The sequence below is a fragment of the Schistocerca cancellata genome, chromosome 8 (assembly GCF_023864275.1).
Source record: "Schistocerca cancellata isolate TAMUIC-IGC-003103 chromosome 8, iqSchCanc2.1, whole genome shotgun sequence".
In the NCBI taxonomy this organism is placed as follows: domain Eukaryota; kingdom Metazoa; phylum Arthropoda; class Insecta; order Orthoptera; family Acrididae; genus Schistocerca; species Schistocerca cancellata.
In genome coordinates this window covers 575470672-575493835 of record NC_064633.1, presented here as the reverse complement: position 1 = coordinate 575493835, position 23164 = coordinate 575470672, and the positions used below count along the sequence as shown (strand labels likewise).

Genomic DNA, 23164 nt, shown 5'->3' with positions numbered 1-23164 from the left:
CACCTTTCTCCAAAGCTGTTTCACAGAGGAAGACCGCACTGCAGTTCCTTCTCTAAATCCTCGCACAAACGAAAAAATGGCTGACATCGAAATAAGTGTCCAAGGAATAGAAAAGCAACTGGAATCACTCAACAGAGGAAAGTCCACTGGACCATACGGGATACCAATTCGATTCTACACAGAGTACGCGAAAGAACTTGCCCCCCTTCTAACAGCCGTGTACCGCAAGTCTCTAGAGGAATGGAAGGTTCCAAATGATTCGAAAAGAGAACAGGTAGTCCCAGTCTTGAAGAATGGTCGTCGAGCAGATGCGCTAAACTATATACCTGGAAACCCAGAATCTATTCTGCAGGAATCAACATGGATTCCAGAAACAGCGATCGTGTGAGACCCAACTCGCTTTATTTGTTCATGAGACCCAGAAAATATTACATACAGGCTAGCAGGTAGATGCTATTTTCCTTGACTTCCGGAAGGCGTTCGATACAGTTCCGCACTGTCTCCTGATAAACAAAGTAAGAGCCTACGGAATATCAGACCAGCTGTGTGGGTGGAATGAAGAGTTTTTAGCAAACAGAACACAGCATGTTGTTCTCAATGGAGAGACGTCTACAGACGTTAAAGTAACCTCTGGCGTGCCACAAGGGTGTGTTATGGGACCATTACTTTCCACAATATGTATAAATGACCTAGTAGATATTGTCGGAGGTTCTATGCGGCTTTTCGCGGATGATGCTGTAGTATACAGAGAAGTTGCAGCATTAGAAAATTGTAGCGAAATGCAGGAAGATCTGCAGCGGATAGGCACTTGGCGCAGGGAGTGGCAACTGACCCTTAACATAGACAAATGTAATGTATTGCGAATACATAGAAAGAAGGATCCTTTATTGTATGATTATATGATAGCGGAACAAACACTGGTAGCAGTTACTTCTGTAAAATATCTGGAAGTATGCGTGCGGAACGATTTGAAGTGGAATGATCATATAAAATTAATTGTTGGTAAGGCGGGTACCAGGTTGAGATTCATTGAGAGAGTCCTTAGAAAATGTAGTCCATCAACAAAGGAGGTGGCTTACAAAACACTCGTTCGACCTATACTTGAGTATTGCTCATCAGTGTGGGATCCGTAACAGGTCGGGTTGACGGAGGAGATAGAGAAGATCCAAAGAAGAGCAGCGCGTTTTCGTCACAGGGTTATTTGGTAAGCGTGATAGCGTTACGGAGATGTTTAGCAAACTCAAGTGGCAGACTCTGCAAGAGAGGCGCTCTGCATCGAAGTGTAGCTTGCTGTCCAGGTTTCGAGAGGGTGAGGTATCGAATATTTTGCTTCCCCCTACTTATACCTACCGAGGAGATCACGAATGTAAAATTAGAGAGATTCGAGCGCGCACGGAGGCTTTCCGGCAGTCGTTCTTCCCGCGAACCATACGCGACTGGAACAGAAAAGGGAGGTAATGACAGTGGCACGTTAAGTGCCCTCCACCACACACCGTTGGGTGGCTTGCGGAGTATAAATGTAGATGTAGATGTAGTCGGTTGTAACAGTTTTCTTCGTCTCCAGTTGCGGGCCCTCAGTCTAAAAGTTGAAATATTAAAAGTTTGGGCTGGTTTCGTTGTCTAGGGGCTGGGATACTTAGTTGCCGCATTACATGCCAAATACTAGTGAGTCTACTGTATAAAATATGAATATACATGTGGATCGAGTGATCGAGGGTTCCTATCACTCGGCAATTGCGAAATTTGAATGTAACAGAAATTTATAAATGAAAGATTGCAATTAAACATAACCTGCAGGTACTATTTTAACGACTTTAAATGATGAGTACGATAGCACAAGTACCTTTAAGAATGCCATTTGTTACTGTAAAATACTTATTGGTGTCGATGGTCTAGCAATTAAATAAAACGTAAGTTGAATAACAGGGAAACAATAGATTCCTCCTTCACGTAATTAGTTATGAACAACAACGTAGCTCGCGAGATATTCACCTCTAAACGCATACTACGTCTCCACTGCAGAAGCCACGGAAATCTCACAAGTGCACATGTCGGCTTTTGTATCCCGCCTGGAAGGCGGCGCGTGGGTCTGCTCCTGTAAACTGAAGGGTAGGCCGAATGTGGGAAGTGAGTAGGAGCAGGTGAGGTAAAACTCTCGGTACGGCTTTTTACGCGGAAGTACATTTAACAGAGAATTTAAGCCAATGACATACGTAACTTTGCACTGAGGAGCACGTAGGTGCGAAGCCGGATGTATCAAAGCTCACAAAAGTTACACACGAAAAATGTGTAGTAGCTCGCCCAGTATGAAATAGAAACAATGTTGCTTGGTCGTCTACTCAATCAAATGGACAGAATGTGGAGCGGCGCTCCTAGAGCTGCACAGCGCCGGCTAGAGGGCGCTGTCGTCGGTGTCTGTGTCGTAGTGCCAACCTAAGAACCTCGGCACTACGAAATATTTCTATCTGCCGCGACCACGCGCCAAACTCAACACCCTCCAGGTCTTTCCTGCGGCCGTCCGTCGCGCCTTCCTGTCCAGCCCTCCCCCGTGTCCAGTGGCACCCAATGCTGCTCTCCCAGTTCCATACAATCTCTCCATTGACTTCGGTAGTCGCCTACCGTAGTAACGAGCGCTGCGATTGGCTAAAGCGTTCCTGCCATGTCTCCAAGCCAACGCACACTCACAAACATATTGAAATACATACAAAATACTGGATTTACATTTAAATAACTTGAAATTAAATAATTGTTCCTATGGCTGGACCATAAACATTATTAAATATATAAACAAATTAAATAAACATATATCAAAGGAATAGAAGCAAAAGTAGGGCAGTAGCCTAATGTCTCTGTGCTTTCTAAAACACAATTTCTTCATGTCTAGTGTATATCGGATATAAACAAATGACAGACGAATAAATATATATTTATCAGCATGCTGCTACCGTTTTTACGTGTAACTGTGGAGTAATTATGGCCTGACGCGATCAATAGTAATCGGCCACTTTGATCTCCAATAACTCGTGTACTATTCAAGTTACATGCCTGTAATTCATACCAATTTAGGTTTACACCAATAACTTTCTAAAGACACGTAATTCGACAAAATCGGATGAACCATTTAGATTTTGGAAATTCGTTGCTGGGTGTTACTTGTACAATTTACCGTCAAATACGAATTACACCATCAGAATCATCGTGCAAATAATGGTAATGTACATGTTTCTTTTTAAGGTATCATGATTCCTCTGTCTATTATTAATTTCTACATGAACTGTGAAATGTCTGCCATTATGGTTTCACAGAGTCCGCCATCTTTGGCACTCCCGGCATACAAACCTCCTTCATCGACACAAAGCACAGTCCTCGACACAGTGTCAACATGGAACTCCCAGCCACGCGGTCGGCCTGTACCACGTGCTGGGTCTACCTCTCTTGCTCCAGCCGATTCTCGGCACCACGCGGTCGCTGACGAGTCCCGGCTTGCCGTGCGGCCACGCCAACTACGAACTTAGAATATTTTCAGGAAGCCACAACTCGCCCGTTACGTCACACAGTTTAACATGAATGTTAAAACCGTTCAAAATAACCGGCTTCTGAAATAACAATTTTTCGCTTTGTTTCATTGCTACTATTTCCAGCAATAAACATAGACTTCATAAAGGATTGAAAAATTCTAATGAAAGTGAAGGAGTAGGAGAGCTTGTTCGATATTAAGACGAGATTGTGGTTGAAATCAGTCTCGTTGTCTCCAGCAAAGAGTCTGGGTGTGAAGGAGGCCAGCGGTGCTTCAGCGAGGGCGCGCGCTCACATGTTCATGACTTCCCTAAATTCTCATTTTTACATTGTGCCAGTTTTTCGTCTTTAAGCAACCACGAAATTAGGGAGCCAGTTATTATCTCAAGTTTATAGTTGTTGTTGTTGTTGTTGTTGTGGTCTTCAGTCCTGAGACTGGTTTGATGCAGCTCTCCATGCTACTCTATCCTGTGCAAGCTGCTTCATCTCCCAGTACTTACTGCAACCTACATCCTTCTGAATCTGCTAAGTGTATTCATCTCTTGGTCTCCCTCTACGATTTTTACCCTCCACGCTGCCCTCCAATGCTAAATTTGTGATCCCTCGATGCCTCAGAACATGTCCTACCAACCGATCTCTTCTTCTAGTCAAGTTGTGCCACAAACTCCTCTTCTCCCCAATCCTATTCAATACTTCCTCATTAGTTATGTGACCTACCCATCTAATCTTCAGCATTCTTCTGTACACCACATTTCGAAAGCTTCTATTCTCTTCTTGTCCACACTATTTATCGTCCATGTTTCACTTCCATACATGGCTACACTCCATACAAATACTTTCAGAAACGACTTCCTGAGACTTAAACCTATACTCGACGTTAACAAATTTCTCTTCTTCAGAAACGCTTTCCTTGCCATTGCCAGTCTACATTTTATATCCTCTCTACTTCGACCATCATCAGTTATTTTGCTCCCAAAACAGCAAAACTCATTTACTACTTTAAGCGTCTCATTTCCTAATCTAATACCCTCAGCATCACCTGATTTAATTCGACTAGATTCCATTATCCTCGTTTTGCTTTAGTTGATGTTCATCTTATACCCTCTTTTCAAGACACTGTCCATTCCGTTCAACTGCTCTTCAAAGTCCTTTGCTGTCTCTGACAGAATTACAATGTCATCGGCGGACTTCCAACTTTTTATTTCTTCTCCATGGATTTTAATACCTACTCCGAATTTTTCTATTGTTTCCTTCACTGCTTGCTCAATACACAGAATGAATAACATCGGGGTGAGGCTGCAACACTGTCTCACTCCCTTCCCAACCACTGCTTCCCTTTCCTCCCCTCGACTCTTATAACTACCATCTGGTTTCTGTACAAATTGTAAATAGCCTTTCGCTCCCTGTATTTTACCCCTGCCACCTTCAGAATTTGAAACAGAGTATTCCAGTCAACATTGTCAAAAGCTTTCTCTACGTCTACAAATGCTAGATATTTAACGTAGGTTTGCCTTTTCTTAATCTTTCTTCTAAGATAAGTCGTAAGGTGTGTATTGCCTCACGTGTTCCAATATTTCTACGAAATCCAAACTGATCTTCCCCGAGGTCGACTTCTACCAGTTTTTCGATTCGTCTGTAAAGAATTCGCATTAGTGTTTTGCAGCTGTGACTTAATAAACTGATAGTTCGGTAATTTTCACATCTGTCAACACCTCCTTTCTTTGGGATTGGAATTATTACATTCTTCTTGATTTTTGAGGGTATTTCACCTGTCCCATACATCTTCCTCACCAGATGGTAGAGTTTTGACAGGACTGGCTCTCCCAAGGCCGTCAGTAGTTCTAATGGAATGTTGTCTACTCCCAGGGGCCTTGTTTCGGCCAGGTCTTTCAGTGCTCTGTCAAACTCTTCACGCAGTATCGTATCTCCCATTTCATCTTCATCTACATCCTCTTCAATCTCCATAATATTGTCCTCAAGGACAGAGCCCTTGTGTAGACCCTCTATATACTCCTTCCACCTTTCTGCTTTGCCTTCTTTGCTTAGAACTGGGTTTCCATCTGAGCTCTTGATATTCATACAAGTGGTTCTCTTTTCTCCAAAGGTCTCTTTAATTTTCCTGTAGGCAGTATCTATCTTACCCCTGGTGAGATAAGCCTCTATATCCTCACACTTGTCCTCTTGCCATCCCTGCTTAGCCATTTTGCACTTCCTGTCGATCTCATTTTTGAGACGTTTGTATTCCATTTTGCCTGCTTAATTTACTGCATTTTTATATTTTCTCCTTTCATCAATTCAATATATCTTCTGTTACCCAAGGATTCCTACTAGCCCTCGTCTTTTTACCTACTTGATCCTCTGCTGCCTTCACTTCTTCATCCCTCAGAGCTACCCATTCTTCTTCTACTGTATTTCTTTCCCCCATTCCTGTCAATTGTTCCCTTATGCTCTCCCTGAAACTCTGTAAAACCTCCGGTTTAGTCAGTTTATCCAGGTCCCATCTCCTTAAATTCCGACATTTTTGCAGTTTCTTCAGTTTTAATCTACAGTTCATAACCAATAGATTGTGGTCAGAGTCCATATCTGCCCCTGGAAATGTCTTACAATTTAAAACCTGGTTCCTAAATCTCTGTCTTACCATTAGATAATCTATCTGATACCTTCGAGTATCTCCAGGATTCTTCCATGTCTATAACCTCCTTTTATGATTCTTGAACCAAGTGTTACTGTGATTAAGTTATGCTCTGTGCAAAATTCTACCAGACGGCTTCCTCTTTCATTTCTTATCCCCCACCCATATTCACCTACTATGTTTCCTTCTCTCACTTTTCCTACTCTCGAATTCCAGTCACCCATGACTATTAAATTTTCGTCTCCCTTCACTACCTGAATAATTTCTTTTATCTCATAATCTGCAGAACTAGTTGGCATATAAACTTGTACTGCTGTAGTAGGCGTGGGCTTTGTGTCTATGTTGGCCACAACAATGCGTTCACTATGCTGTTTGTAGTAGCTTACCCGCACTGCTATTTTTTTTATTCATTATTAAACCTACTCCTGCATTACCCGTACTTTATTTTGTATTTATAATCCTGTATTCACCTGACCAAAAGTCTTGTTCCTTCTACCACCGAACTTGACTAATTCTCGCTATATCTAACATTAACCTATCCATTTCCCTTTTTAAATTTTCTAACCTACCTGCCCGATTAAGGGATCTGACATTTCACTCTCCGATCCGTAGAACGCCAGTTTTCTTTGTCCAGATAACGACGTCCTGTTGAGTAGTCCCCGCCCGGAGATCCGAATGGGGGATTATTTTACCTCCGGAATATTTTACCCAAGAGGAAGCCATCATCATTTAACCATACAGTAAAGCTGTATGCCCTCGGGAAAAATTACGGCTGTAGTTTCCCCTTGCTTTCAGCCGCTCGCAGTACCAGTACAACAAGGCCGTTTTGGCTAGTGTTACAAGGCCAGATCAGTCAATCATCCAGACTGTTGCCCTTGCAACTACTGAAAAGGCTGCTGCCCCTCTTCAGGAACCACATGTTTGTCTGGCCTCTCAACAGATACCCATCCATCGTGGTTGCACCTACGGTACGGCTATCTGTATCGTTGAGGCACGCAAGACTCCCAACCAACGGCAAGGTCCATGGTTCATGGGGGTGGGGGGGGGGAGGAGTTTATAGTATGTCAACAATATTATATCACTCAAAGGTGCCTTCTTTTCCAAGGAACATTGTGGATGTTTTTTACCTTACATGATGTCGCAAATTTGTTGTGACTCCCCCTATTCTTAATCTTTTTAAATCAATGAAGTGTTGTACTTCATTACCACCGCACTTCGTAAATACTTCCAAACTAGGAATGGTACACTTGTGCTACATATTGGATGTCCTGGGTCGACAGTGAGAAACTACCATAAAGACCAAGTGGGGCAGGTCTTGCACACATGTACATAGAGCGTGCAAGGCCTTCCTTCCTTTTCACGAGTAAAGAAATTCATAAATTGTATTTGTAGAGCTGTGGTCCAAAAGGATCTTTTGTTTACGAAAATTAATGTTTGTGATTAATTCCCCTACGTTGTGTCAGTCATTGCTCCTTATCCTTTCATAGAATATGCAATTGCTCACTCAGTTGCAATCTAAGACACTGTAATTCCTTTTACTGAATATGCAAATGTCACACTCAAGTACAGTTTACGACAGTGTGATTCCTTTCGTTTCATACGCAAATGCCTCTCTCAAGTACAGCGAAATATGTTGTAACCATTTCGATCTGTAGATACACATCAGCTGAACTAGTGTTTGGAAGGGGAAGAGTACGAAACAGCCCAATCATATTGATTTAGGTTTTCTAATTTACAAATTTTACATGTAAAATGCTTACCATGTACGTACATCAGAGAAAATTTGAAAATGGGGTCATGTATGCTAGAGCAGGTGTCAATTTGTCAGTCAACGGAAGCAATAAGCTAGGAGTTGCGAAACTGCTTGTTGATGTATAACAGACAACTTGAAGGGAGATGTGAGACCAGGGCTCACCTGAATATCATTCCAGCGGCGAACGCGCCCTCAGACAGCAGCATGGGGTCGAAGGGGTCCCACTTCTCGCGAGGGTACCAGGGCTCCATGCCCTGGCTGTACTCCCGCTGTGGCACACAAACACACACATTCACTATCGATGTTAAAGAATTCATTTCATCTCTCAGATTATGAAAGGTTTTCTGTCATCCGAATAATATACAATTTCGTTTTATTAGACAGTCGCGAAAAACTGAGTTAGAGACAAATACTGTGCTAGAGACGAAGAGCTTGTTGTGGTACATGCTAATGCCATCGGTGTGACGTATGATCACAGGGTGGGCAAGACACCCGCACGTATCATCGTGGTCAGACGGTTGCTAATTGACGCAAGGGACACTCAGTCTACTGCCACAATACCTACGGTATTAAACGGGTAAAACTGCCACCTTAGAATCTACTGACACGGGCAACCATGTGCCGATAGCAGGAATTTCTGTTGACTGACAGTAATAACGGATAGAAAGGACACGGTGAATCATTCTCTAACTCAGTGCTGAAAAATAACAACTGGTACGCTGCTATTCTGTGCAGAATCATTGCCTCGGTATTGCTGAAGCCACCATCTCAATCTTTTCGTTGCAGATGTTCGAAGTGCTTCATGCGGCATAAAGGACGACATGGACGCAGAAACACAACTGTTGGATGTTCTATTCCTGTAAATAGATTGCCCGAGGCAATATGTCGCTGTCAGCGTTGTTACACGCTGATGGTAGCGTGCGAGTGCGTCGGGAACAACATGTGGCGTTGGATACTCCCTGTCGCCAAGCCACAGTCTGTTCATGTGTTGGACTTATTGTCGTGTGGCGGATGTGTGCATGGAATGGAGTGTGACTTCTGATAGTTTTCTATCGCTTCTGACAGGCGAACAATCGAGTTATCGGCGACTGGAGCCAGCTCCGACTATATCCGCCAGAACATAGTACGCTCGTAAATTTTGTTAAAAGTCATCTTGTAAACACCACGAGCTGCAGAACCCGTCGTCAGTGGCATCTGGAGGACAACGAATAATTCTATGTCTTCGATATCTACAGCACAGCAATCGTGTATACAATATGTAAGTAAACTTATGTTTCTGCCGTTATGTATAAAATTGTTATGTTCTAGATATCGCTATGCTTGCAATCATTCGTTGTTCTCCGAATCAAATGCCACCGAGGCTGGGTTCTACATCCGAACACCGGGCTGACTGTTAAACACTTCAAAAGCAGCTGATTGTGTTTACATGATGTTTACATGATTTCAACAACTGAAAATAACTTTTTAAAGCTTACTTTTATCGGTGTACCTCTCGTCCGCAATCTAACATTGCTTAAAGTTGTGATTTACGATTGTTTTTTTTTTAAGATCCGGATTCAGAAATGCAGGCATTAGATGATTACAGTATATCAGTGTGAGTGTGTACAAGATAATGCTACGACTTCTCTGATAACGATAATTTTTTATGTGTTGTGAGACTAAATTGAAACAACCACTATAAAGTGTTGTACTTCGAAGGTATAGTAAAAGATAACTAACAAAGATAAATATAAGAGTAATTAATACACAAAGAAAGTGTGTAAAAGGAGGGGAAATTAATAGTTTATCTCACGTTATTTGTAGTGAAGGTAGCAGCGCAAATACCTTTTATCTTTTTTTAACAGTAAATGACTTCTTTGCTTCTCACGAGAACAATTTGAAAAGTAATTTCCGCCTGCATTTTGCAAGAGACAAAGCAAACGTAGAGACATCTAATGCACGTCAGTTACGTTGTCGTATCCGGAAGGAACGAGTAAAAGAATCACTGGTAACGTCCTAATTTTAGTGATAAAGGGAATGACTGCTGCAATCAAAAAACCATACTACACTGAAGTATATGCAGACACTGAATTTTCGTTTGCGAGGCATTAAAAATATTAGTAATCCCTAGATATTCAGACTGAAGCCCGCATCTCGTGGTCGTGCGGTACCGTTCTCGCTTCCCACGCCCGGGTTCCCGGGTTCGATTCCCGGCGGGGTCAGGGATTTTCTCTGCCTCGTGATGGCTGGGTGTTGTGTGCTGTCCTTAGGTTAGTTAGGTTTAAGTAGTTCTAAGTTCTAGGGGACTTATGACCACAGCAGTTGAGTCCCATAGTGCTCAGAGCCATTTCAAACTGAAAGTTGTGCAGTTTGTGGAGAGACTGTTATGCTGTCTCGGAACGGACCAAGTAATTCACACGGCCAGGCGAGGAGTGAAGCATTGTCTGCAGTCATCGACGAACTCGTGCAAAACGAGGACGATCGGGTGTTACGGAATTACTGGAACGTTTGACTTACGTTATGCGCACAGTTTTGTACGACGTAATAACTGGAAGATTAGACTACCACACGTCTCGTGCTCGTTAATTGCCAAAATTTCTTTCTGATGACCATAAGACCAAGAGAACGTGAGCTGAAACATTCTAGTTTCAATATGCATACCAAGATGGTCACTTAACCCATTAAATTCTTCCGGGCACGAGATGAGCGTTTGGTGCGTGAACGTCGAGACAAAACCAATGAATTGACAGGGCTCACACTGATTCATCACAGAATTCTGTGAATTATTTCTGACTTTTTTTTCAGAAAGAGGTTATAGATACTGTCTTTTAGGACAAAATAGGTGTCTGACTAATTCAGTTTAGATAACGAGGCTCTAAATCTTGTCAACAGTGTATAGTGACAGGTGAAAAAATCGAAGATAGTTAAAAATAAAGAACGTGACATAATTTTGTCACATGACATGCTGCCATACTTGTTACATGAAAAGTGGATAACTTTTGAAAATATTATTGTCAGTTGTTCGACTGTAACAAAATTCACCCCGGATTTTGCTTTTGTGATTCTTACCTCTTTCGAGAAATGAAAAAAATGATTATTGTCTCAGTGTTTCGCAAACATTGATTCAAGCTGTGTCAAAAAGTGGTTAAGGTAATTGATAACAGCGTTCTGAAACTAGGAAACACAGAAGGTGTTCAACCACGGCAGCAAGTGCCTTTATATTGCAGAAAATTACGTTGAGCTTCAAGGTTGATGTACTAAGAAGTAGAACAAAGAATAAGAGATCCGTTAATAACCAAATGGGCGCTGCCTTCCGAATTTCTCACACAGATGCACGAATAGTATCGAGACCTCGAGTGAGCTGAAGTGGAAAATTCCTACTACCTCACATGAAATAAATCGCAAACTTTAAAGCAGCGTTCTGGCGACCTATAACGCCACAAGAACAGCTATGGAGCCTTCGATGTAACAACGAAGGAAAAAAAAAACAGTGTGTGCTGATATGCACACTGAGTGGACACAAAATAACTCTCTATTCACGAAGCATTATATTCGATTATCTGTCCGACTGACGTTCACAGCGATTCATCGAATAAACCGCTAGGCTCGCACACGTCCAGAGCAAACTGCTATTCTTTACATGTGACAGATTAAAACAAAGTGATGGAACGGAACACAGATCCGTTTGCAGCGTTGTACAATGTTGTACAATGTTAAGTCAGAGTCGTTTCACTATGTCCGTTAGGAATGAAATAAACAGGAGGCAATGGCAAGCCAAGACGAAATGGATGCAGCCAAAATGTGAAGTAATGACTGTCGAAAGGAAAGGTTCAGTACTTAGAAAAGTCAAAAATCGAGGAAAATAAAAGAAAAGGTACCAACGCAGAGAATGCAAGAACAGTTCTACTATTAAATTTGTAGGGGACAGAGTGGATACGTATAAACACACTACTGGCCATTAAAATTGCTACACCAAGAGGAAATGCAGATGATAAACGGGTATTCATTGGACAAATATATTATAATAGAAATGACATGTGATTACATTTTCACGCAATTTGGGTGCATAGATCCTGAGAAATAAATACCCTGAACAACCACCTCTGGCCGTAATAACGACCTTGATGCGCATGGGCATTGAGTCAAACAGAGCTTGGATGGCGTTTACAGGTACAGCTGCCCACGCAGCTTCAACACAGTACCACAGTTCATCAAGAGTAGTGACTGGCGTATTGTGAGGAGCCAGTTGCTCGGCCACCATTGACCAGAAGTTATCAATTGGTGAGAGATCTGGAGTATGTGCTGGCCAGGGCAGCAGTCGAACATTTTCTGTGTCCAGAAGGGCTCGTACAGGACCTGCAACATGCGGTCGTGCATTATCCTGCTGAAATGTAGGGTTTCGCAGGGATCGAATTAAGGGTAGAGCCACGGGTCGTAATACATCTGAAATGTAACATCCGCTGTTCAGAGTGCAGTCAATGCGAACAAGAGGTGACCGAGACGTGTAACCAATGGCACCCCATACCACCACGCCGGGTGATACGCCAGTATGGCGATGACGAATACACGCTTCCGATGAGCGTTCACCGCGATGTCGCCAAACACGGATGCGACCATCATGATGCTGTAAACAGAACGTGGATTCATCCGACAAAATGACGTTTTGCCATTCGTGCATCCAGGTTCGTCGCTGACTACTCCATCGCAGGCGCTGCTGTCTGTGATGCAGCGTCAAGGGTAACCACAGCCATGGTCTCCAAGCTCATAGTCCATGCTGCTGCAAACGTCGTCGAACTGTTCGTGCAGATGGTTGTTGTCTTGCAAACGTCCCTATCTGTTGACTCAGGGATCGAGATGTGACTGCACGATCCGTTACAGCCACGCGGATAAGATGCCTGTCGTCTCGTCTGCTAGTGATAACGAGGCCGTTGGGATCCAGCACGGCGTTCCGTATTACCCTCCTGAACCCACCGATTCCATATTCTGCTAGCAGTCATTGGATCTCGACCAACGCAAGCAACAATGTCACGATACGATAAACCGCAATCGCGATAGGTTACAATCCGACCTTTATCAAAGTGGGAAACGTGATGGTAGGCATTTCTCCTCCTTACACGAGGCATCACAACAACGTTTCACCAGGCAACGCCGGTCAACTGCTGTTTGTGTATGAGAAATCGGTTGGAAACTTTCCTCATGTCAGCACGTTGTGGGTGTCGCCACCGGCGCCAACCTTGTGTGAATACTATGAAAAGCTAATCATTTGCATATCACAGCATCTCCTTCCTGACGGTTAAATTTCGCGGCTGTAGCACGTAATCTTCGTGGTGTAGCAATTTTAATGGCCAGTAGTGTAGTACAGTGAAGCCGTCTGCAAGGGGGACGGACGGTGTGATGCAATACAAGAAGGAAAAGAGGTGCATGTGGTAGACACAGCGGGCCCACTCAGAGCTGAACAGTGCTGGGTCGTCCGAACACGACACAGCCAGGGCAAAAGCACGCCAGGCGCAGAGATGCGAACTGGTGCCAGTGCCGTAGAGACCCGCCACTTGCGCGAGTTCCAACAGCGCCTCGGGCGGCGCTGAGGATGAAGATATCGACGTCGCGTCGGCCAATTGCCGGGCGAGTACAATCCGTCAATGACTGGACAGCAACGGATAATCCTAGTCGGAAGATAGAAGAGCAGCTCTCGCGCACTTGGTTATACAGGGCTATTACAAATGATTGAAGCGATTTCATAAATTCACCGTAGCTCCATTCATTGACATATGGTCACGACACACTACAGATACGTAGAAAAACTCATAAAGTTTTGTTCGGCTGAAGCCGCACTTCAGGTTTCTGCCGTTAGAGCGCTCGAGAGCGCAGTGAGGCAAAATGGTGACAGGAGCCGAGAAAGAGTATGTCGTGCTTGAAATGCACTCACATCAGTCAGTCATAACAGTGCAACGACACTTCAGGACGAAGTTCAACAAAGATCCACCAACTGCTAACTCCATTCGGCGATGGTATGCGCAGTTTAAAGCTTCTGGATGCCTCTGTAAGGCGAAATCAACGGGTCGGCCTGCAGTGAGCGAAGAAACGGTTGAACGCGTGCGGGCAAGTTTCACGCGTAGCCCGCGGAAAATTGGCTGATGCCAGAACTGGAGACCGACAGCGCCGACTTCATCTTTCAACAGGATGGTGCTCCACCGCACTTCCATCATGATGTTCGGCATTTCTTAAACAGGAGATTGGAAAACCGATGGATCGGTCGTGGTGGAGATCATGATCAGCAATTCATGTCATGGCCTCCACGCTCTCCCGACTTAACCCCATGCGATTTCTTTCTGTGGGGTTATGTAAAAGATTCAGTGTTTAAACCTCCTCTACCAAGAAACGTGCCAGAACTACGAGCTCGCATCAACGATGCTTTCGAACTCATTGATGGGGACATGCTGCGCCAAGTGTGGGAGGAACTTGATTATCGGCTTAATGTCTGCCGAATCACTAAAGGGGCACATATCGAACATTTGTGAATGCCTAAAAAATCTTTTAGAGTTTTTGTATGTGTGTGCGAAGCATTGTGAAAATATCTCAAATAAGAAAGTTATTGTAGAGCTGTGAAATCGCTTCAATCATTTGTAATAACCCTGTAGATCATCGTCTGGGGCTGACTTAGACAGGGAACGTCGTTTAGTGAACTCTCAGAAGTGAACAGACACTTGTTGAAAATTGCATTTGCTACGTACTGTGAAGTTCACCTACGATTATTTATACTTAGCCATTAAGGGCCTTTCCTGTGTTATATTACATGCAGTGTTGCAGATTTCATATTCAACTAGTCACAAAGATAAGTAAATCTTTTAACTTATTTGTGTGACTTCGTTACTAATTTGTTGGAGTGCTGTAGAATCTTCGTTCTCCTACCCTGTTACCTGACCCTGGGGCATAGATGTGTAATAGCGGCAGGGTGAAATTGTCTTAGCGGTGTACTGCACGAGAAGTCGTTTCACGAAATCACAAACTCGGCCTGCGTTAACAACAGTGGCAACTCGGCGTCCACAACAGTAGCGACGAGGCCTTATAAAAAAATGGCGACGAGGGTTTATAAAAGACACAACTACGGCAGACTTGCGATCAAATAAGGTGGAAGGCATGGGTGTAACATACCTTCGGAATTTTTAAGATTATTGACGGTAGTGGCACACAAACCACTGTTCAGTTTCGTTTGCAGAATCTAGAAGTATGGAGACAAACCATCACACATGTTAGCCACACAATTCTGAGGACAGGAAAAGCACATAAGTGTGAGAATTATCACACAGTCAGCTTACCAGTGAATCCACCCATGTTACTGACAAGGATAGCACACAGAAGAAAGAAAAAGAAAATTTAGGGTCTGTTAGAAGACCATCACTCTGGATTTTGAAAGGTAAAGCTACCTGAGTAGCAGTCCCAGCATGATTTTAATGATTAATGAAAATCAGCTCAACTGTACAATTACACGTTTATTGTGTAATCATTAAAATTCGTCAGCTATGGTGCTCAACAGGATCAAGATTAAGTCCTGGCATGTGTGCCTGATAACGGAAGCAAGACTTGTGGGAATATTAAGACACATTTAATAAGATTTGTCGACCCTGGAACTGCATTCGAAAAAGTAAAATGCTGCAATATGTTCGAAATTCTCAGAAAAATAGGTATGAGGTATATGGAAAAACGGGTAATATACAATATAATTAAGAACCGGGAAGGGGGAAAATAATAATGCAACACCGAGAACAAAGTACTCGCTGTCAAAGGGTACGAAACAGAAATGTAGTTGTCGCTCCTAGTGTTCAATCCAAATGCTGAAGAAGTAGCGATGGAAATAAAAGTAGCATTGGGGGCTGATTAAAATTCGGGATGAATGACTATCAATGATAAGATTTGCTGAGAGCATGGCTGTCCTCAGCGAAAGTGAGGAAGAACTGCAGGATTTGTTGAATGGGATGAACAGCCTAATGAGCACACGCTATGGATTGAGAGTAAACCAAAGAAAGACTACAGTAATGAGGAGTAGGAAAAAAAAGAACAGCGATAAACGTAACATCAAAATTGGTGAAGGAGTTCTGCTGTCTTCGAAGCGACACGTGACAGACGAAGAAAGGGTGACAGAAAAAAAACAGACCAGCACTGGAAAAGTGGGCATTCCTGGCCAAAAGAAATTTACTGTTAGTATCAAACATCGGCCTTGGGACGAGGAAAGAATTTCTCAGAATGTGGGTTTGGGGCACAGTGTTGTATGGAAGTGAATGAGCAGCTGTGGAAAAACAGGAAAAGAAGAAAATCGAAGAGTTTGAGACGTGGTGCTGTAGATAAATGTTGAAAAGTAGGTGGATTGGTGGGATAAGAGCTTAAGAGGTCATCCGCAGAATCGGCGAAGAGAGGAACAACTGGAAAAACTGAGCCTACGAAAGGAGAGAATGGTAAGATGTATATCAAGGAATAACATCGATGATACCTAAAAAAGCAGTAGAGGGTAAAAAATTTATAGGGAAACAGAGATGAGATTATATTCAACAAATAACTGAAAGACTTTAGGTACAAATGCTTCTCTGAGATGCAGAGGTCGACACAACAGAGATATTCTTAGCGGGCCGCATTCAACCAGTATGAAGACTGATGGCCTCCCCCCCTTCTCCCCACCTCCCCCCCCTAAAAAAAACAAACAGATTGATACAAAATTCCAAAAAGCTCTTTGTGGGAAACGTCATATTGTGACCACCTTATGCTCTTACCGCCTGCACGTAATTCCCTCTCCAGCCACTTCATTCAATTGGGAGAACGTCTCTACTAATAGTTCTTACTTTGACACTTGCTGACAACATCTTTCACCATGACAGCGAAGTGGCACAATGGTTGGTACACTGGACTCTCATTCGGGAAGTCAGTGGTTCAAATCTCCAGATTTCGATTTTCTGTGTTTTATTTTCTAAAAGTCTTATGGCGTAGGTCGCGATGACCCAATAATTCTTGCGGAAAAAACACGGACGATTTTCTTTCACATTCGCTGCTTATGTTACGTTTCGAATAACGTCGAAGTTGACGCGACTTTACATCCTGGCTGTACCTTCTTTCTTTTTACTAAGCGTCATATTGGGAGCATCTTCCAAAAATCAACACCATGGTCTGGCGGTGGCAAGACGTTTTCCGGCTGAAATTTTGGCAAAACTGAGCGACATCGGCCCGGCACCCAAAAGACTCAGCAAGACTCGCTAGGTCCGGGAAGAAGTGTGATAACGATGTCAAAATAGAGTTGTTGGTCTGCTAATGTATCCGACTCTTGCATAAAGGCCTTGCACTTACCTGCACGATGTACCACGAAGTGAAGCGGAGAGCTATCCACTGCATGTAGAAAATGTTGGTGATGAAATCGACGACGTTCCACAGGTCCGTGATGTACTCCAACAGCCCGCCGCCCCACAGGGACCTTATTTCGCACCACATGAGACCTGTGGGCACACACAACTGTGTCACGTACCAGCTGAATATTGCTGTCTTGCAAACTTTGTCGTATATGAAGTTTTATGGTTTTGGTATCAATAGAGTTATGATCACGGCCTTCTACCGTGTTGGTGGGAAATACCGTGGGTTATCGACAGCAGATAATAAATAATTCAAGAAATAAATCTTTCACAGCTACAGTTGACTTCTGTATTCAATTATTCTGTTCAGAAACTGTTTCGAGGCTAAATATTCATCAGAAAATGTTCATCATCATCACAGGACCTTAGCAAGTGAAAGCAAGCTACAAAAATGTGGAAATGAAGGACAACATTAGAAATATTTGGTTATTTCAGATACTGACGAATATGTTGTTGAATAATTACAAACCCAACATTTAAAGTGGCAAATTGCATTTGACATTTCAAAAACCATACCCATATTGTGTGTATAATCATGGGCGAGTTTAGACTTTTTTATGTTTCTATACAACTACCTAGGGCAAGGCATGTCATTATCCTTCTGTATTCTTTTTGGCGTGAAAACGTCCGTTCGCTCGTCAGTGGAACTTTCTTGAGTGGCAAAATACCAGAAGCTTTGAGTATCTGATAACTACGAAACTAATAACGTGTAAACAGTTGCTGCGCCCAGAATGGATAGGTCATGTCTGTATGTGTTTGTCACGCGATATTTGTCCTGTCTGTGACGTCATCGTTCCAGTGTAGGCAGGTGCGCGTAATTGTTACAAATTGGGTTTGTGTAAAGTTGTAAATTGGTGTACCGCAGAACCGCGTTTAGGTAGGACACGGATTTTGATGTCATCGTGAATAGCTTGCGGAGCACTACCAGGAACTAAAGTGACACAATTAAAATATTCCCGCAATACAACTGAAGTAGGAGCAAAATAAAAATTACGAAATAATAAAAAAATGACATCCTATACGATTAGTACATATGTTCGGATTTATAGAAGACGCAACTCAGAGAAAAGCTCTCCACGAAAAGGATGCTGAAGCCTAGACGTCCAGTGCCGAGCGAATGCGAGAGCTGCGGCTGCGTCGAAGAGGGAAAGGAAGAAGCGGCGCAAAGAGATTACGCAGCTTGCTCATCGGGTACACAGCGGCCAACGACGGGCCAAGCTTTTGATTTGTCTGTTCTGTAACCGCTGTACTGCTTTGTGTAACCACTGTGTTAAAGAGCTTCATAATTAAATTATTCATTAATACAAAATACTTGCTATAACTTTATGCCGACTTTTTAGCGAAAAATCTACGATGCAGCCGAAACTTTCCAGGTAGAATTTATTTTTCTTTGTAATAGATTACGTCTCTCTATTTCTCTCTATCAGCACACGACATCGTAGATACTTATGAGTATTTACGTAGAAAGTACATGAAACGATCCACATACTGAAGCAGTAAATAGCCTTTTCCCATTTTTATGTAATCACGAAGTCCTACAAACGGTGGAGAGGAAGTTTCATTAATGTTACATACCATTAATTGTAACATATTAAACCTTCCGCCTTTCGTTCGTATCTCTCTGAAGCTCATTCGTTCTGGATTTCACCAACATTTACAACCAGTTACACAATTATCCCTTAACGTCTTTCGGTTTTTATGTGCCTTTATTTACTTTGGCTGCAAATGAGTTTCAGTGCTTCTTGTAAATAAAAGAGTGTCGTGAAATCTACAGGTGAAATTCTTTGGGTTGTTGATAAATGGTATCGTTTAAAATATTAAAGAGTTTCGGAGTACGTTCTTTCATAGTGATGACATTCAATCTTTTAGATTTTATTCTATTGCCAGCTTGATAGGAAGGACTTGAACGAGTTGTGAGCAGTATTTCAGAAAATAAATCTACCACAGCTACAGTGGACTTCTTTATTTACGCAAGCTGTCATAAACAGATTCCTCGTTAAAACATCATTATGTAATGCTGTCAATCATCGAACAGCCTTAACGGTTGTAAAAAGTCCGCCAAATCTATAAGTTATGTAAAATTACATATGTACGTTGAAACCAGACCGTAACTATCTTTCGTATGAACAGTCACATGGAGAAGTCAGATCACGCCTAACTCTGGCGTAGTACAGTGATCTGGGTCCTTCAGGAAATACCAGAATCATATACCCATCATGAGTGCGATCATCAGTTAAAACAATAATTTGTGGTGAAAAGCAGGATCATTTCGTAATCGCAATAGAAAGCACAGATGGAGAAGAACTGGCTCGTGAATGGTGAGAGTTTCTGACTATGTAGAACAGCGAAACACTTTGTTAGTGAGTAGATGCTAGAATCTTCAGATGAGTTAAAAAGCAAATTAAATTCTCTACCTGCTCTGATGCTGCGTTAGAACGTATTTTGTTTACATGACTGCAGTGCTGGAACATATATTCTTTGGATTGCTGGTAAGTGGCATCGTATAAAATATGAAAGAGTTTCGGAGTACGTTCCTTTATAGTGATGGCACTCAATCTTTTAGATTTTCTTGTACTGCCAGTTTGAAAGGAAGGACTTGAACTAGTTGTGAGCACAACGTTTCTCTTTTTCGCTGAAATTCCCAGAAGTAGAGAGAGAGAGAGAGAGAGAGAGAGAGAGAAATAGACAGAGAGAGAGTTACTATGACAGAATCTGTGTTTAATTAAGACATTTGAATTACATTTCTGAATCGCTGGTCATTAAAAGTGCAACACCGTAAATGCAGCGGCATACAACAAAAGATAAACTGGCGTGAAGTGTAGTCCATGTTTGGATATGCAAATGATTAGCATTTCAGTGCGACCTGACAAAGCTCGTGAAAACAATGCTATCTGAATTCTATACACGGTGATTCGACTGCTCCTTCCGCCGCCGTTTTATGCAACCCGCAATGTTATACCTGGCCTTCAAAAACCATGCACGAGATATTTATATTCTCTCGCTCGCTACGCGCAAACTATTAGTCCTAGAGAGAAAACGAACAGCACCTTTTTGTAGGAAATTTAATATACTGGTAGTTAATTACTGGGGACCACAGTCTACGAGTAATTTAAGAAAAACGCACAACTGTGAGCTTCAGACGCACGTCTATCCCCACACTCATTCCTCACCAATCAGGATTCTTAGTGTATTGTTCGTGGCACTGCCTCCTACCACTGTACAAAAATTTCCAGATATTTGGTCTCTCTTAATTGGGATATTGTGTCATCAGTATAGTCAGCTACTTCGTTAACATTATTAATTTTAACGTGGTCGTGAGGGTAATGAAAGAAAAACGAATTTTGTAAACGTTAGCATAAAATGAATTACGTTGACAATTCGATCCAAATTTAACCGTTACAACCACTGTTGTTTCGTAGCCAGAAGGTCTGACGAAAACAAGGATGTAATTGTTTATTTTATGCTGTTAAAATTCACAAGTTGTTAGGTAAAATTTATGAGAACATCAATGTGGGAAATAATTCGTGGAGTCGCAAATTTTTGTACAGTGGTAGGAGGCAGGGACATGAACAACACACTAGAAATCCTGAGCAATGGGGCTCAGTGTGGGATTGGGATGTGCGTTTTAATGTCCTTTTCTACATTTTTCTTGAATAACTCGAAAACTACAGCCTCTAGCAAAAACGTACCCCAGTATAAAATTTAACTTAATTAAGTTTCCTACAAAGAGGTCCTGTTCATTTTTCACGTGGGACTGACAGATAGGGCTTAGCGAGCGAGAGAATATGAAAATCTGGCACGTGGATTCTTCAAGGCTAGATTTGACATTGCGGGTTGCATAAAACAACATCGATGGGGGCAGCTCAATCCGTCTTTACACGAGGAAAGACAAAGCAGTGCGTTTCTCATTTAGAAGTCGCATTTGTGAGACGTTTGTTTGTAACAAGAACGTGATTGGGTGTTGTGTGATGTCCTTAGGTTAGTTAGGTTTAAATAGTTCTAAGTTCTACGGGACTGATGACCATAGATGTTAAGTCCCATAGTGCTCAGACCCATTTGAACCATTTTTGAACAAGAACGTGTTATCCTGGTGTGGAAAAAAGAAACGTTTACTAGCAAGCGTCAGAAAAAGATTTCTAAACTCAGCTCGACTCGATGCCAAATCGGGTTGAAGCTGCTGTTGTTTAGGTCGGTGTAATAAATTTTGCACCCTGTATATCCCCAATTTCCCTTCAAATTTTATCGAGAATTTTTCCTACTAGAGAGTATACGTACTATAAGTAAAATTTAATTAATTGTTGGTGTTACAGTGTTAGTGGCCGGTAACATACTACATTTTATTTAGAGTAATTGTACTGTAAGTATCTCTCTGATATTGTTTTTCTTAGTCTATTGTTGTGGTCTGAGGACGTCTGCCTCCACGTTGTTATCTATTATTTGGGGGACCCGGGTATATTACCAACAATGTTATGAATATCTTCTGGTAAACCTTCCGGGATGTAAGGACGTGGTCCATGAAACTCTTCAGCTCCTAACGTTTCGTCCAGAGCTGCGCTGGACATCTTCAGAGGGGTGTTTCTCCTCCGGTGAGTCTTGCCGACTGACGGGTCGGACTTTTTTTTTTTTGCTTTATTGTTATTTTAACACCTGAGGCGCTGATGACCTCGATGTTGAGCGCCCATAAACCCCAACACACACTTTAACACCTGAACAAACAGGTAGGCTGGCAGCGGCATGCTACGTCGCTGTTCAGCCATAGTGGTGACAATAACAGTACAAGAATTAAAATGAATAGAGTGATGGGCAAAAAATAGTGGTCACAGAGACACAAAAAACACGGAGCCGTTCACACGCGACGATAACAACACTGAAAACACGTTGACACGGCGCACATAACACTGATGAATCCGACAGCACAAGTGAACGTAGAAGCGGGACGGCGGACACTAAAAATACAAAACGACGTCACACATACGAGACGCAGATGGCGGTGATCTCCGGCGCGCGAAAGTCCACTTAGCGTGTGCGAGTCCGGGGACCTGCGAAGAGGGGAAGAAGGGTGAGGGCGGGTGGAGAGGGTGGAGAGGGGAGAACAGAGATGTCAATGGCTGAGGAGATGGGAGGAGGAGTAGAAGGACAGGGGAGGGGAGGCCCGTGGGAGGAGTGGGGAGAAGGGGAGGAGGGATGGAGGGTGCCCAAAGGAACAGATACAGGAAGAGGGAGGGAGGATCAAAGTTGGTAGGAGGGGTAGGTGGAAGTTAGGAGGACATCATCAGGGAGGGGAAGCTGGCGGAAGCCACCTTGGGAGAGGGTAAGGAGGGTGGAGAGATGGAGACCGGGTGGGACGTGGGAATACAGGTGCGGCAGCGGGCGGGGGTGGGAGAGGATCGGGGAGGTGAGCGGGTGAGGAGGATCGAGTTTACAGGAGGTGTACAGGATCTGTATCCTTTCAAGGAAAAGGAGGAGGTGGGGGAAGAGGATGAGATCGTACAGGAGCCGTGTAGGGGAGGGGAGATGGATGCGATAGGTGAGGCGAAGAGCATGGCGTTCAAGGATTTGGAGGGATTTGTAAAAAGTAAGGGGAGGCGGAGATCCAAGCCGGATGGGCATAACAAAGGATAGGGCGGATGAGGGATTTATAGGTGTGGAGAATGGTGGAGGGGTCCAGACCCCACGTACGGCCGGAGAGGAGCTTGAGGAGACTGAGTCGGGAGCATGCCTTGGCTTGGATTGTCTGGAGGTGGGGAGTCCAGGAGAGGCGACGGTCGAGGGTGACGCCAAGGTACTTAAGGGTGGGAGTGAGGGCGATAGGACAGCCATAGATGGTGAGATAGAAATCAAGGAGGCGGAAGGAAGGGGTGGTTTTGCCTGGGTTTTGGAGGGATTGACCTTGAG

At 43.1% G+C, this 23164-nt stretch overlaps 1 protein-coding gene across 2 annotated transcripts in view; it reads right to left on the bottom strand.

Moving 5' to 3' along the window:
- The window catches only part of LOC126094726 (transient receptor potential protein), a 412416-nt gene that overhangs the window by 112598 nt on the left and 276654 nt on the right, over positions 1-23164 (bottom strand). For both annotated transcript variants that reach the window (XM_049909269.1, XM_049909268.1), the window contains exons 11-12: positions 17211-17356; positions 8064-8170 (exon numbers count right to left, since the gene is read on the bottom strand). In XM_049909269.1, coding sequence (XP_049765226.1) covers positions 8064-8170; positions 17211-17356 — 253 coding nt within the window. The remainder of the gene's footprint in view (positions 1-8063; positions 8171-17210; positions 17357-23164) is intronic.